Source organism: Lissotriton helveticus, chromosome 7, assembly GCF_964261635.1.
Source record: "Lissotriton helveticus chromosome 7, aLisHel1.1, whole genome shotgun sequence".
Classification (NCBI taxonomy): Eukaryota; Metazoa; Chordata; class Amphibia; order Caudata; family Salamandridae; genus Lissotriton; species Lissotriton helveticus.
In genome coordinates, this window is record NC_136068.1 from 1,456,254,869 (window position 1) to 1,456,271,798 (window position 16,930).

The window sequence follows — 16,930 nt, forward strand, 5'->3', positions numbered from 1 at the left end:
GCCTGCTCACTTTAGAGAAGCTTCTGCAACATCTCAACAATACGATTAGGCACTTCAGTTATGCATGGAACTCTTATTCAGCAACTGATTCACATGGAACACTTGATCAACTACCCTCCACCCCTAAGAGTGGTATATTTTTTCAATGACTCCTTTTGAGTACAAATAGAAATCTTGAATTTTGCGACTGGATAAAAAGACAGACAGACCATGTTCTTCACATTTTAAACTGAGCCATAATGGTGTTCTGTAGCGGGTGGAGGGGTGCTTTGGTTGTCATTACATCCTGCACATGGAATTTGTGTTGTCAATGTATCTACACACTCTTATGTTAATGATCTGGTGCAAATGACATTTTTGATATCCTGTTCAACTGCAATACAATTCACTATTAGAAAAACAGACAAAGATTGTTCAAAAGGTGTAGAGAAGGATCTTGCGGGAAACTGGTGCTGGCTTTGAAGCCAAACGTTACAAACACACCAATCCAACCATACATCGAGTCTAATTAACTACAACCATTCAAGAAATGAGCAACACAGACTTACCTTCCCCCTCTAAGATATCCAGCATGCTTGGAGGCTCAGCTTCAGACTTAAAAATTTTCCTGTCCAAATGATAAAGAAAAAATAAGTAATGCACGAGCAAATGCCAACTGTTTAATTCCACATGTGTAAGAGAATCATGCCTAATAAAATATCAGTGGCCAAGTAGCTCCAAGCATCCTATTTCAAAACCCCAAAGTAGGCTTGAAGCTGTCAGAGTACTAGGGGACACAAAGTCAGGGACTGCAAAGACTAAAGGGATAAAAGTGACAAAACCAAATCTAAAGGATAAAATGAGCTTGTGAACAGGAAGCAGTACAATGGCTTATGTCACTTCTGGCAAAGATTACTGCATCACTATGTGTACGATGAGATCAACAGACTACTGAATTTGGCAAGATTTCTTAAATCCCTGTTGCCCAATGTACTCCTAGTTGCATAAGTTATCTTTTATTTAAAAAAAGACGTATAACTTTTATTGCAGCCCTTTCTATTTAAATGCTGAATTTGAATTGGCTGCTGGGTCACATTAATTTGGCAGCTCAACGCTTTGCACTTCCTGATTTATCCTTCTATCTTCTATTTTGCACCTTGGGACTGTGGATATGTAGTACAACACTGTCTCCCATTTATGTGGCCAGTCTTAACTAAATATGTCCTGATGATGACCGTAGAATTATGACGGTGTTGAAACAATGTCAATAACTGGTGATTGAGAACAAAAAATTGCTGTTTCACCGTACTTGATAGAGGATATTTCCTCTACAGCTTACATCACTTTAAAAACATGAAATCAGGTATTAGCAGGCACCCAGATACTTCAGTCAGCTGTATGTATAAATACAATGTGATCACCTTCTGCACTGAGCACTTTGGGAATTACAATTTATTCTTCATATATCATCTAAATAGATGGGATTTTTGTGTTAACCAACAACTGAACTTTCGTTTTTAAATGTTCTGTTGCTTGAAGTGCCTTTGCATTACTATGTTTGATTACCACAAACATTGCAAACGTTTTTTGGAGCTCATTAGGAGCCTGCTGTAGACACTTATCATCGGGTACCTGGGGGGCATCTTTCAAAATAGACAGGTCTGGCAGGCTCCAAAACAAGAGCAACAGGTCAAGTTAAGGAGAAATTACAAGTTCAGACAACCCATTGATCCAAAGTTTAAATTATTTTCCAGGCTGTGGTTCCCTTATCAATACTGATGATAATGACATGAAAACATGCCTGAAGTCTAATTTATCACTTAAACAACAGTGCAAAGTAGATTATGGAAATGAATTAATTTTCTCCTAATTAAAAGTAACTTTTGATCACCCAACTTTAATTTTACTAAATCCACAAGCTCGGTCCACAGATACCACATAATGATTTTCATTAATCAATTGCATGTTCTACTGACCCACAAGGACAGAACCTGCTTTGCATCACAATCACCAGCCAGAGACGCCCATCATATGCCAGAGGTAACCATCAAATATATTAGAAGACCACATTTCACCAGGATGACTAGTGGGAATCGGAGGAAACTATGTACAAAGAGAATGTCCATAATAAGGGTGATGAGGTATGTATGCATTTATGTATGCAGTATTTGTAAAGCACAAACTACTTACCACTAGTGATAGGGACACTATTATGCCAGGGGTGGTCACTATAAAGCCTAGAAAGGTCAATAAGGGTTGTTAGGTGGGAAAAGTCCTCTACGTGGTGACTGACGTGCATCCCTGTCCTGAGTGCCCCAGTTGCAAAGATATCTAGATCCTTGGTACCGATTTTTAGTCATGGGCAAACACAGATCATGTGTGTGCACCATGTCCTAGGCCTGTCTCATCCCAAGCGCTACCCTAAATGGGATAAATGGCTAATGCCCTTACTAAGTGTTAAGAAGCACCAGGACGTTGGTGGTAGCACACCATGTTTCGGTCATAATAATCAGTAGAGCGAACAGGCCTTTTTCATTGGTGTCACTGGAGTGGGGTCCATCTTCCCACTCCTGTAAAGTTCCGCTGCTGTGTGCTCAACTCGCCCTATATTATTATATTAGCATGTAGCGCTGTACAGCACAAGTGAGTTCGGTGTATGTGCTGTGATGTATGTGTGCCTGTGAGTGGTTGAATACATGGAGACCTGTGCGTTCCATTGCGGAAACCCAGAGCCCAGTAAAAGCATGTGGAGGTGGAAGAGCCCTCCTAGACAGATTTGAAGAGTGCTACATTCGTGAGAGCTTGGTGAGACACACACTAGAGGACGGGAGAGCCAGGCTCTCCCATGAACTTTGATTCTGGAAAGGTCCATGGGCATGGGTACATCTCAGGAAGATGATGGAGCGGATAAGGAACACACAGCAGAGACAAATATCATAAAGAGAAGGGCTGGGGACTTTGTAAACTTTTGTTAGGCACATATCAGTGTGTCTGACACACAGATGTGATCCTAAAATCACTCCCAGGGCCTGTGGTGTGGGCTATTAAACTTGGTGTTGCTTCAGCTTCCTATATAAAGGACAGAACAGGAGGAGGGGACACTTCAGAAGAAGCAACAACATTAACATCAACTTCAAAAACAGAGACACTAAATCACATCTGTGTCAGGAAATGGATTATAAAAAGGGGAGTTGGTGTCTCCCAAATAGTCAACCATCAAGCAGTCCTACAACCCTTAGAACATCGGCTAGGAACCCTGGAATCGCAAATCTCTGAGCTTCTAAAAAATCTAAAAAATCAGCAACCATTTCTACCACCATGTCCTCAAAAATCATTACAAAACAATAGCAAAAATTCAGTAAGCACCAATGCATCAATTCCTAAACCATCCTTACCTAATCCACAACAAAAGAACCTCCAGATAATTACTCCAAATCTTCCGACCAATAAAAACACCTTAATTCAAACTAAAATAACAAAAACTGTAGTAGCCCAAAGCTCTACTAGCAACCTACAACAGACCACCGTTCCGACTTCCCCAGCTGTGCCTGCCACAGCTGTACCCGCCGCTACTGCCGCAATTGCGACGGCATCGAGTAGTACAGCCAATAAAACCACAGGGAATACCACGCATAACGCAACAATAAAAACTTTACCCCCTCCACCTGTACCACCAAAAACACCTGCGGGCAGGCCCAAGAGAAACACTGCGGGGAATCCTGGCCCGCCAAGATTCCCAGCAGATTTCCCTCCAGAGGCCTCACCCTATGTGGCAGTCATGGCTGGAGTGCCAGAACTAATAGACTCTACCCCAGAACCGATCTGGTCCCTAAAAAATAAAGTTCAGCACTGGCTCCAGACCAACCGCCCAATTCCATCCTCTTGGCGCGGAAGAATTAGATCTGTAGCCAGGGTCCCATGGGTGGGCAATACCCGAAAAACCATTTCCGGGGACTGTATCGCAATCACATTCGAGGATCCCAAATAGTGGATTATGTCTGTGCCTGGGAAGACATCACCCCAAACGGAGGAATTAAGGTCAAGTCCCTCCCCTTCTTTTATCCTTTCAGGCAGGTAGACAGCTATACACAGGATCAAGAGCCCCCTTGGTCCGTCCCATTTTCAAGGCAGGACGACTTTCCAAACATCAGTTATAATGCCCCCCATAATCAATACGAGCCAGACTATTCCTGGCACCCAGTGAGACAACGCCGCCAGGGAGGAAGGTGGGACGATAGAAGACCTCATACACACTGGCCTCCACATAGAGAGCAATCACGATGGGACCCATGGCAAAACATCCCACTAAGCAATAGGTTCAGCGGCCTAGAAATGGTCGACTGACCATCAACGGTAGTTCCTCCCATCGACACCCAACTATCTCCCTCTTCGCAGCCTAATACCATCGCCCCACTTACCAGTGACAAGGACACGATAACCCCAGAAGTAGAATCGGCCGATGATGCTTCATCCCTCATAGTATCTTATTGGAACATCGCGGGCCTCCGAAATAAAATCGAGGATGGCTCTGCGCAGAAGTTTTTAGCCCCATACCAAATAATTTGTCTCCAGGAGACATGGTCCGTAGAAGAACATCATCTACAAGGCTATAAAACTTACAATGTCCCGGCCCTAACTAGTACAATGGGCAGACCAAAAGGTGGGCTAGCAATATATATTTCAAATTCCCTACCTCTCAATAAAGTGGCCACACTTTCTCAGGACGATAATCATCAAATCCTATCACTTACCTCTTCAAACAAAGACATCATTATTCTGACCAACACATATAATAATTTATCGGAAGATAACTTTATAATCCTCCTCACCACCATAACCGATAAATTAAAACACGTACTCCATCAGAGCCCTGCAGACAAAGCAACCCAATTAATTTGGGGAGGCGATTTTAACCTCCATCCCTGCACAGCTCCCAATTTAATGTGTTGTGGGATCGTAGATGACTTTAACGTTCCACTAGCACACCTTGCACACTCTAAATTAGGAAATATAATAAACATCGCCCTATCAGATCTGGATCTCCAGATTGCCAATCATATAAAAGCAGACCCAAATGAATTTATACCGACCTATGTGGGTAGAGGACACAAGACAACAGTAGATTTTATATTTCTTTCTCAAACCCTAACGCCGAAATTTAAAAACTTTGAAGTCATTGTCACTCCCTTTAGTGATCACGCAGCCCTAATATTAACAATGTCCATGCCTGCCAACCTCTCTCATAAATTAGAGATGGCGACCACTCTCAGGCAGAACAAGATTGACATTAGTAAACGGAATGGACTAACAATCAGATGGGCTAAAATTAACCCATCCGATATAATGAAAAAACTAATAACGCGGTCCTACCCAAATATAATGAAATGCCTGGATCTGACAACTAGCCATAAAGAAGTCTTGAGAAATTTTAACCTAATACTAGATGCTATAAAAGACTTACTCACCACAAAACCTAAAACAAACCGCCCTACAAAACCAAAGTGGTTTAATCATAACTGCACAGCGGCTCTATCAAAGTTGAAATCCGCACTCAAAAACAATCCACGCGATGCGGCTCAGATCCAGTTGCTCAGGCGACAATATACAGGGGAAAGAAAGCTGAGAACTGCCCAACTAAAGCAAAAGTTATGGGATGATCTCCACCATGGTGCAGTCTCACAAAATAGCGAGCTTTTCTGGCGTACGGTCAGAACCCCATATCTCACAGAAAGAGATACCCCAAAAATAGAAGTCGCTATCGACGAAAATACCTGGGTTTCGCACTTTGAGGAAATTTTCAAGAATACCCTCCCAACAGAATCCCCCCTTCCCAAGGCAAACTACCCTATTCTGGTCCCTTTTGATATTTCAGACCTTATAGACGCCCTACAGAGTAGTAAAACAGGCAAGGCACCAGGACCCGACGGGGTCCCAGTGGACCTTTTTAAAAGTAACCAAGACCTCTGGGCCCCCATCCTAACCAGAGTATGTACAGCAGCAGCAAGCGAGGGAATCCTAACATCTTGGACAAAATCAATAATGGTTCCCATTTTTAAAAAGGGAGACCGACAAGATGTAAAATGCTACCGGCCCATATCACTGCTGGATTCGCTCGGGAAAGTAGTGGGGAGAGTGATTTTAGAGCGCCTCCAGCAGTGGACCGAGGACCGGGGCATAATTTCGGATATCCAATTTGGATTCCGAGAAGGATTTGGTACCCTAGAGCAGGTCCTCAATCTTACTCTAATAATGGGGAAATACACACAGGCCATTCCCACCAAGATATATATGGCCTTTGTTGACCTCTCCGCAGCTTTCGACTGCGTGTCGCACAGAAAGCTGTGGAGGGTCTTAGCTCAATTGGGAATAGATCCACCCCTTTTAGATTTTCTCAAAGAGCTCTACACTGGGGCCACAGCCAGAGTACGCTTTGGCGTCAATGGCGAGCTGACGTCTCCGTTTAGCGTAGGGCGTGGGGTCAGGCAGGGATGCGTCCTGGCCCCCTTCCTCTTCTCACTCTACACCAATGGGTTGGAGGGGGAGATGTTGGGGGGGGGCCCAGGACCTCCCACGCATAAACCGTCGCCTGATCCCAGCCCTGCTCTACGCGGATGACGCCGTCATCTTAGCACGAACACCCAAAGAGCTCCAAAAAGCAGTGAACAGATACACGTCCTTCATGGGCAACTTAGATCTAAAGGTGAACGTAAAAAAAACGTTCGTAATGACAGTTGGCAGACACCGAAAAAGAACCTATCCTATAGTCCTTAATAATCAAAAGCTTGAATCTACTCCACATTATCCCTACTTGGGGGTTATGATAGATGACCAACTCTCTTGGAAGCAAGCAGTGAGCACCAGGGCACTTTTATTTAGGAGATCAATTGCAGCACTAATAACTTTTTCTCAGAAATTAGGCAAGAGACCGCCAATAGAGCTTCTCAAGATTTATAATGCCAAATGCCAGGCAATAGCTACATATGGTGCAGGAGTCTGGGGGTACACAGACGTCAGCCCTATTCAAAGGGTGGAAAACACTTTTTTAAGATTCTTACTAGCTACCCCCAAAGGCACCTCAATCTACGCAATGCACCTAGAACTAGCCATACCCTACTTAGAGGATTTAATTAAAATTGAACCTCTGATGTTGTGGCGCCGCATTTGGAAATCAAACAAAAACGCTCTGACTCAAGCCATTATCACAGATGCAATGAATATGGACAACTCTGCAAAAATAAAGTGGCTCCTATATGTCAGGAACTTTTTTACTGATTTAGGCTTCGAGAACTACTATTCAGACCCGACAACTATAACGGTCATTCCAAAAAAAGATCTTAAACGCCGAGCTTTATGTCATTTGGAATCGTTAAGACTCGCCTCCAACTCCACAAAAACGACAGTGATTCATTCAAACATGATACAAATAGCCTTTGTCATTCACCCGTACTTAGAACTCCAAATATCAACTTACGAGAGAATGCTTATTACAAGATTCAGGCTAAATATTTTCTTTAGAATGGTCACCTTTCCGTCACAAAATTGTTGGGAAGCTACACTCCCGCCGTGTCCCTGTGACGGTACATCAATGCAGTCGAATCTGCACGTGATCCTACTTTGTAAATACCACCAAGCCCATAGAAAGATCTGGCTTTTACCAATATTAAAATCTTGGGGACTGAGACAGTGCAGACCCGCTCTTCTAAGACTGCAAATGTTGGAAACACCGAATGTCTGTTATTTTATTAGTAGTTTCTTAAAGTGTATTATGAAACACAGAAAGAATCTCTAAAAATCCTGTCAGTTTGAGCATTAGCGGTACTTTGCACATTTCTTGACTAATTTTTTTTTCTCTTTTTAATTGCGAAATGAATTTTATTAGAAACATATGTAACATGTTTACTTTTACTGTGTTTTGATATTTTGTGTACTTTTATGGTTTTTCCACTGTGAATAAGCCGAATAAAGATTTATATACTATATCAAGCAGTCAAATCATGGCTGTAGATTGACATGGAGAAGCCAACAAGACATCTGCCAGTTGTGATCAGGACTGAGGACCAAGGTCAGTTAGTCTCCCAGCTGGGTGAGTGGACATCATCCAGCAGAATCAAAACCACTTCCCCTGAAGCCTGGATCACCAGTATCTTCCTTCTGAGACCAGAAGACCCTGTGAAGAGCAGGAGAGTGCCCGCAGGGAGCGAGGTCCATAGGGGATCCTGTCAAGTGGAACCTTAAATGAAGTGTGAGGATTATAGTTGAGCTAGGACAGGCGCACCGAAGTCGGCGACCCTGTACGGCAGAGGGGGCCACCTCAAACAAGCAGTTTGCCCATGTGCAGCCCAAAGTTGGCAACCCCATATGCCAGAGTGAGCTGCCATAAAGATAAGTACTACCGCACCGATCGGGCCACCTGCGACCCCATTTGCCAGAGAGGTGAAGACAAGTATTGCCGCACCGATTGGGTCAGTCAGCCATGTGCCATCAAAGTTGGTGACCCAGTATGCCAAAGGGAGCTGCAGTGAAGAGTAATGGCAGTCTCCCTAGTGCACCACAGCAAAGAGTGAGTGCCACTGCTCAGTGCGGTGAGTGGAACAGGGTCACTGGCCTGGTTTCACCTATTCGCGACCCCGTAGGTCAGGTGGGGTCTGTGGAGAAGAAAGAGTGAAACCATGAAATGTAGCAGGACTCCGGATCTTACCCGGATAACACTAAAGTGACGGCCTTACGGAGACTGTGTATATTGTTTGAGTTCAACGTATTTCACTATAAATCATAAGGAGTAGTTTCTTACCTGTAACTCCAGTTTCTCTTGTGGGGGTATTTCCGCGATAGCCATAATCATGTCCGTACTGTACTAACTCAGGAACCATGCCGCCAAATTCAACAAAGAGAAATTAGGGTGCACCCTCTGCCCGCCGAACTTAGTCAGAAGCTCTGGCCTGCATGGAAGATGGAGATGTGGCAGGAGAGACGGGTGGAGTAGGTCTGTAAACCACCATTGACGGAGCCACTCCAGAGCAATGAGGATCATCTTGGCCCGTGATTGCGGGAGCTTGATCAGTACTGTCGGGATCAGGGGAATTGTCGGAAAAGCATAGAGAAAGCCGTCTCACCACTGCATCCATAGGGCATGCCCTAGAGTCCCTGGTGGACTTAACTTGGTATGCGTAGTTGCGGCATTTGGTGTTTTCTGTGGTAGCGAACAGATCGACCTCGAAGAAGTCTAGCACCATTTCGTCGTTTAAGACTCATTCGTGATTTTCTTGAATGAGTCTGCTGAGCGCGTCTGCCTGAGAAGTCTGAACACCTGGAATGTGAGTTGCTATGATGGTCAGGTTCCTGGCTAACAGCCAGTTCCAGATGGCCTGGGCTTCCCGAGAGAACACTCAAGATCGTGAGCCCCCTGCTAGTTGAGGTAGAATATTGTTGTCGTATTGTCCGTCTGAACAAGCAGGGAACTGGTGTGAAACGACAGCTGGAAGGCTTTCAGCGTCAAATGGATTGCTCAAAGCTCCAGGACGTTGATGTGTACTTGGTCTCTTTTAGGGACCGCGTGCCCTGTATCTGAAGGTGGTCGGAATATGCACCCCAACCGTGGAGAGAAGCATCCGTCACTATGGTTTGGGTCGGTATCTCCTTTTGGAAGGGAATCCCCCGGAGGAGACTGCACGGAGAACACCACCATCGGATGGACTGGAGAGCCTGATGCAACAGCTGAATCCTGTCTTCCCAATCCCCCAGTTTCTGGTCCCACTGATCCTCCAGAAATTCTTGCAGGGGTCTCAAATGGAGGAGTGCATTTGGAGTGAGGAAGATAAAGGAGGCCACTGAGCCCAGGAGAGGCGACACCTTCCTCACCGACGGTGAGGGCATGGTCATGAGAGCTTGAACCTTCAGAAGGATGCAATAAGCATCTCTCCTCCGAAGGACACACGTTTGCTGTGCGTGTACCGAGGTTGGCTTCCAGGTACTGTAGACATTGGGCAGGAGTCGAGAGAGTTCGTGAGGTCAATGTGAAGGCCCAAACAAAGCAGGGGATTGAAAGTTGGGTTGAAATGCTGTTGCGCTTCCTGAAACATAGCTGCTTTGATCAACCAGTCGTCCAGATATGGGTAGACAAACACTTTGTTCTTACTTAGATGTGCAGCCACCACGGCCATGCATATGGAAAATGTCCGAGGCGCTGACTTCAGGCCGAAAGGAAGCACAGAGTACTGATAATGGTTGCTGCCCACGGTGAAACGCAGGAACGTGCGAGGTTTCCTCGCTATGGGCACATGAAAATATGTGTTTTGCAGATCTATTGCACATAGTAGCCAATCTCCCTGATGAAGTTGAGGGTAGATTTGATGCAAGGACAGTATCCGAAAGCTTTCTCTGCAAACCCATTTGTTGGCCTGTCGCAAGTCGAGGATGGGTCTGAACTAGTTCTGGTCTTTCTTGCGGACCAGAAAGAATCGAGAATACAGTCCTGTTCCTTTTTGTGCCCGAGGAACCGGTTCAATCGCCCATTTTTGTAAGAGGGTGTCTGCCTCCTTCTGCAACTCGCGGAGCATGTAAGATGATCGAGTTGGAGGAATCGACGGAGGAGGACTTGTAAAACGTAGCGAGTATCCACTGCGAACAACATTCAGCACTCAATTGTCTTGAGTTATTTTCGGCCATTCTGCCAGATGGCTTTGAATACCCCCCCCCCCCCACCGGAGTGGATTACTGACGAGGGGGAAGAAACCCTTCAGGTCTTGGAACCAGCAGGAGCTGGATCGTCCTCGCTGTTGGCGTTTCTGAAATGGATGAAAAGACCGCTGAAACTGCTGCTGTAGGTTGGACTGACGGTCCTGAGACTGCTGAAACCTCTGAGAGGAATAACACTTCTGGAAAGGGCGGAAGGTCTTTCGCTTTTCTTTCGGTTTTTCTAAACCTGCAACCTTCAAGGTCTCCAATTCAGTCTTCATACGGGCCATCTAGTCGTCTGCATGGGAGCCAAAGAGAGTCCTGCTAAAGAACGGGAGATTGGAAATGCGTTGTTGTGCCTCAGGCTTCAGAGAAGTAAGACAAAGCCAAGCATGTTGCTGTAGAGCAATCCCGTGGCAATACCCATGGGCTGCCAGGAGATAAGTATCCGCTGCTCCGCTGATGACTTGATTCGTGACCATCAGGCCCTCGTTCACTATCTCCTGAAACTCTTCAGGCTTGTCTCTGGGTAAGAGATCCACAAATTATTGAAGGGACTCTTACAGGGATCTATCATAAAAATGGATCAGCAAGGCGGTACAGCTGGCCGCCTTCATGGAAGTCGCCGCTTTGTTGCAAGCTTTTCTTCCCACCGAATCCAGCTTACAGCTCTCCTTATCCAGTGGCACCATGGAAGTGGGAGCCCTACCATGCGGTTTCCGTGCCGCCACCACTATGACGGAGTCAGGGGTGGGGGCCAGTCGGAGGAAGGCAGGGTCCAACTCCGGTGGGCGATACTTCTTTTGTAACTTGGAAGGTGCAGATTTTATAGAAGAACGCGTCAAGAACAGCTTCATAGCCGGTTCCTCCAAACCAGACCCCAACAGGAGCAATGGACGTGATGTTTGTCTCTGCTGTAGAGTTTCAAATATCACCAATGTCGACGGCACAGGAGTAGACATGGGAATGTTCAGCTTCGAAGCCCCTCTGACCAGAACCTCCTGGAAGGTGGAAATATTGTCAACAGGAGACACCCTCTGAGGGGGAGAGTCCGTGAGAGTAGGCGAGTACCTCCCCGTACTCGTGGAAGATGTTTCCCTGGTATGCCGGGATCGAGACCTCTCAGATCTTTTGGAAGACCAGTGGAGTCTATGTGAACGATGTCTCGATCGAGACCGTGTTCTTGGCCTTTGAGGTTCCACAGGACGTGTGGCCTGAGGAGCTACGGGTCCAGGCTGAGTATGAGGAGGAGGCGGTGGTGGAGTAGCCGGAGTTGGAGGAGGCGGAGGACTCCGCGGCGGCTGAGGTATCACTGGGAGGATCACCGGTTGACGAGGAGCAGGAGGCGACCTAGATGGAGAATAGGTACGAGAGTATTTCAAACCTGGCGAAGAGACCAACCTCCTCAGCTTAAGAGCTGGTCGCAAGGAAGGGGCCCTGGGCACCACAACAGACGGTATGTCGATCCACTACTCAAGAACGAGCGTCGACAGTCTGGAATGCGAACATCCCTGTCGACGACGATAGGCTCACAACGGAGCGAGGCCAAGAACGGGACCTTGACGTCGAACGTCGGTATTGACCCCTCGACGTCGACCTTCTCATAGTCTTTGATCCACTCCTCGACGTCGACCGTCTCGTAGAAGTCGATCTTCTCCTCGACGTTGATCTTCTCGTTCGACGGCGACTGCTGTTGCTTCTGAGACTCCGATCGACAACGATGATGCCTCAATGGTGATCTTCGTTAGGTCTACATCGAACATGGGGAAACCCGGGACAGCGATCTTGTCCGAGACCTCGCCGTTCTTGTCCTCGATGTTGATCGTCGATGTTGCTTCCACCCAGAGCCCTAAGTCGACGGAGAGCATATCGTCATCATACCTTCTCTCGAATTCGTAGTCTTCGACGGCGATCGGGACCGGCCCCTGGAGCCAAATCGTCTTCCTGTCACGCAGGGTGCCCCTGGAAAAGGTCTTACAAATAGAACTGGTATCAGGCACATGAGACACTGGCAAACACAGAATACAGACTCTGTAGGCATCAGACTTGGCATTCTTCCTACCACAGTCAGGCACAAATAGAGATGGCATTTTGACAAGAAAACTGCAGAAATTCTGCCAAAAAACTACAGCAGAAGTTAGATAAATGCCAAGGACGTCGAGTGAAACTGCAAAAATCCAATTAGATCACAAAGTTGAATGAAATACCAAAAAAGGTAGAGCTCAATGCTCCAGGATCCTGCTAGCAGGTGCCGGAAAAAAGAACAGTAAGTAAGTCCTCTGGCTGTGCCTGGAGACTCTTAAAGGCACGGTATCCATTTGCAGACACATAATGGCAGCCTATGGGGGCTTCTCTATCCATTCCTTTTCATCTCGATCATGAGGAAAAAGGAGCTTTGTGAAGGAGAGTTTTCGATGTGTAAAACTCAGTAAATTGCTAAATTTAAAAAAGTTAAACTGGATATTTTTTTCTCACTTCAAGATGAAGTAGTGGCCAGTGTAGCCTAGGTGGTTAGGCTGCATCATTGTCTTTTTATCTCCTATGTGTCTATACAGGCCTTCCTGAAGAAAGGCAGAAGATGACAACTTAAGAAGATATATGTAATGAAGAGCTCCGGGGTCCATGCACATGGGCGGGACTATTCACATGATTATGACTATACACGGAAATCCCCAACGAGAGAAATACATTATACTAAAAAAATACTAGTTTTGTCAGTAAAGCAAGCATCTGAATGAACATCATATTGGGCTTGCTGGACGTATTTTGAGTCTTGTGCCAGTATAAACCTTGTATCTACCTCCCTCATCCCGTCGAGAAGCCTTGGACTGCCAACCTGCATTTCAACAGAGTCAAGTCCTGAAAGGATAATACTTGGCCCAGTTGCTTTGGATCCATAGTAGGTCGGACCTAGATATCAGGAGTAAAAGCCCTCAACCTCCACCATTGAGTCCAGTAGCTCGTGCTTGCCTGGTGGCCCTCTGAAAGGGGTTTTGACAAGGGTTACCTTACAACTTCGCCACTATAATGCCTAGAAAACGGACAGTGAGCCAATGTGGCCTGCCTTACACGGTGGCCCTGTATGCCCACACTGTGCTAAGAAAAGCTACCTTCTGCCAGGGCCTCCAGAATGGTTGGAATGATAAAAAAACATGGGTGGGTCAATTCATGCTAGGCCACTTTGATGCCTCAAATGTTCACCCTACCCTCTACAGTTGTTCATATAACCTTAATATCCAGGTCTCTCTCTTTAAAACCTCTATTTCTCTGGTTTGCTCGTCTCAATTTAACAAGCTTGTCTCTTACCTAATGTCTAATACTTTTGCGGTCTACCTCTTATAACCGATCCCTCTTATCACCCTCAAACTAATATTACCACCCCAATGCCCATCTTCTTCTTTATAGTTTAATATCTTCTTATTTCACTCCTAACTCAGACTTTCCCGGCCTTCCTTTTTCCTATTTTCTTTCTTACTGGTCTCCTCTTCTACAGTTTCCTCCCGCTTTCGTTCACCACCCCCACTCCTCCTCCTGTGACTAAATCCACTCTTCTCACTCCATTGTCAACCATTAGGTCTACTTTGGTATTCTATCTACTCATTCCTTTTTTCTCAAGCTTTATCATTCTATCCCTTTCTTTATTCTTTTTCTTCTTTCATTGATGATCGTTTACTAGTTGTTCCACTCTTCTTTCCTCAGCAGCTGGTGGGATATACAGGTGCATAAAGGGATTACTTAATGTTGAATGTAGAGATAAAAGAAGAAAATGTGCAGTTCCCTGTCATTCAATTCCATGTACGATATGAAGATATTGATTGCAGATAGATGGTCGGGATATCTAAAATTGCTTACACATCAAGGAGGACCAGAAGACACAGGCAGGGGCCCTGCTGCATAATATAAAGGGGTGGCATCCAGGACTTAAATGTTTGCAGTGTGGATTGGATGACAGTTCTGGATGGCTAGTATCAGAAGGAGGCTAATGAGGATGATTGAGACAGTGACGTGGTCTGACTAGTTGGAGACAAAGAGAATGAAAAACAAGGTTGGAGATGGGAGAGAGGCAGGAAAAGTGACAGGTTAGACAAGGGGTGGAGGTAGGCTGAAGAAAGACAGGGTGGAGTAAGACTGATAGAGAGCGCTCACCATGAACAGCAGTCACCAAATTGATCAATGATATTGTTGCTCACTTCCTCTGTGCTTGAAGGAGAGTTGAGACCCTGAATCATGTGAAACATGAATGGGACATTGACCTTTGTCTACAATGCTCTCCTCCTGTATCAGGGCCATGCTGTGTCTCACTCCAGGTAACTTTTATGAAACATTACAGTCCCTCTAAGACACATGTTTGATCAAGGTACTGGCTCTGCAGTGTGTCGGTTCAAATACCTGGTCATACAATTCCAGCCCGCAAGTAATGAATATCTCTCAAGCACAATTCCTCCCCCACCTCCAACTGTCCCCCTGGAAACAGCAGGCTCTTTGGGCCAAAACACAGTCTATAACATTTTATATCCGGGGTTGACAACCGTTCGTGCTATTTTTGTTTTCTCCCATCACCCTCTACAGACTCCTGAGAGCTTTCTATCATCCCCACATGTTTTACCTCGATTGGTCTGTATCTCATCCTTTGCAATTAACAGCTTATGTATTATCCAAACTTTTCACCAGAGGGTGTTATTCACCAAAAGGACACCATACTACTACTTCTTCGAATTTTCAAGATATAAAGTGAACAGGCAGAAAAGCAGGGTCCTGCTCCTATTTAGGACCACTATGAGGGGCAGTATTAGATAGCCACAGATTGAAATGGCTATCTACTGGGCTTCAACAAGAGAGCATTTTGCTAACCATCGCCTGGTAAACATGGTGTAGGTAACCCAGATCCTTGCATAACTATAATCGGCAACACATTTAGGAGATGGTCCCTCTTACATTATCTCCATTAACATGGTCTAAGTAGTAAAAATGTCTATGGCACTGGAGAACAGCTATTTGTTTGGAATGCTACCACTCCCTCTTCCCAGGCAACATACTCCCTATAACAGATAGTTGTGTAGGTGCAGAAGCTGCACTGCACCCTTGATAAAGTGAGAGCCCGTGGACCTGTGGTGTTTTAAAGTGTTTGCCTTAGAAGAGAAGAGAACTATAGCAATCATTGCTGCTTAACCATGACTAATAGCCCCATTGGAAGATAGACTACAGATGAACCGAAAGAGACCAAGGTCACTTCCCTGACCTATACAAAATTGCTCTCTAACTCCCCGAATCCAATAGATCCTCTCCGGGCATCATGGGAGTCGGAAGTGGGGCTGCTTGAGGACGATGATTGGACATAAGCGGTACAAAGCTCCAGGGAAGTGGCAATTAGAGCCAGGTTCCGTCTAGTACAGTTGAGCATACTACACAGAGCATACGCCTCTAGATCATTGATTATACATAGAATGTCTGAATAATGCGGTAACGAATGTGTAGAATTGGAACCTTTTTTCATATCTTGTGGGACTGTAAGTATATAAATGAATACTGGAGAGGAGTAGCAAAGGTCATGTAAAAAATTAAGGGGATAAAAATTCCTGTTGAATCACGCTGGATGCTTCTGTGTATCACAGGGGAAGATAAATGGCAGAAATACACAACTATTTGGCTGAAGGTAGAGGCGATGGTGGCAAAACAAAATATAGCCAAAAATGGGGGGTAAAACAGATACCGGAAGTGAGAGCCTGGAGGTCTGATATGGATTGGTGTGCAAGGGCCGAAAAAATGGTATACAAAGCCAGGGATTGTCCACACAATTGGGATAAAATATGGAGAGACTGGCAAAAATATCTGGTTACTAAGGGGGTAGGAGCTAGGAGAGAGGGCTATTCCAGACTAGATTAGAACATTCTCAGAATTTCCATGGGTGTGACACGTTGGGTAAATTCTTGGGAGGGTTGATAAAAACAATAATATGCTATCTATACTATTTGGATGTGATGACACTGTGTACTATCCTGAGCCAGTTTAATAAAAATATATTTTTTTGAAAAACATGACAAAGTAATCATGAACTGAGGCCACAACACGAACGATAGCCAACATTTCAATGTTTAAGCCCTGCATGCGTTAATATTGGTCACACAATAATCCTCAGTGAGAACTCTTCTAAAAGACTATGGAATGAGCGTCGTAATCAGTGAGTGGTTATGTTTTTTGCAAGGTTCATTCGGTGTCAACATGACAGAGACGGTATAAGTGTTTCCAACTGTCAGCAGATGAAGATGATAATTTCTTT

At 45.3% G+C, this 16,930-nt stretch overlaps 1 protein-coding gene across 1 annotated transcript in view; it reads right to left on the bottom strand.

The window, feature by feature from the left end:
* LOC144770362 (uncharacterized protein ZSWIM9-like) overlaps window positions 1-16,930 on the bottom strand; it is a 396,670-nt gene that overhangs the window by 210,022 nt on the left and 169,718 nt on the right. The window contains exon 4 of the mRNA XM_078654827.1: window positions 549-607. Within this exon, the coding sequence (XP_078510953.1) occupies window positions 549-607 (59 nt within the window). The remainder of the gene's footprint in view (window positions 1-548; window positions 608-16,930) is intronic.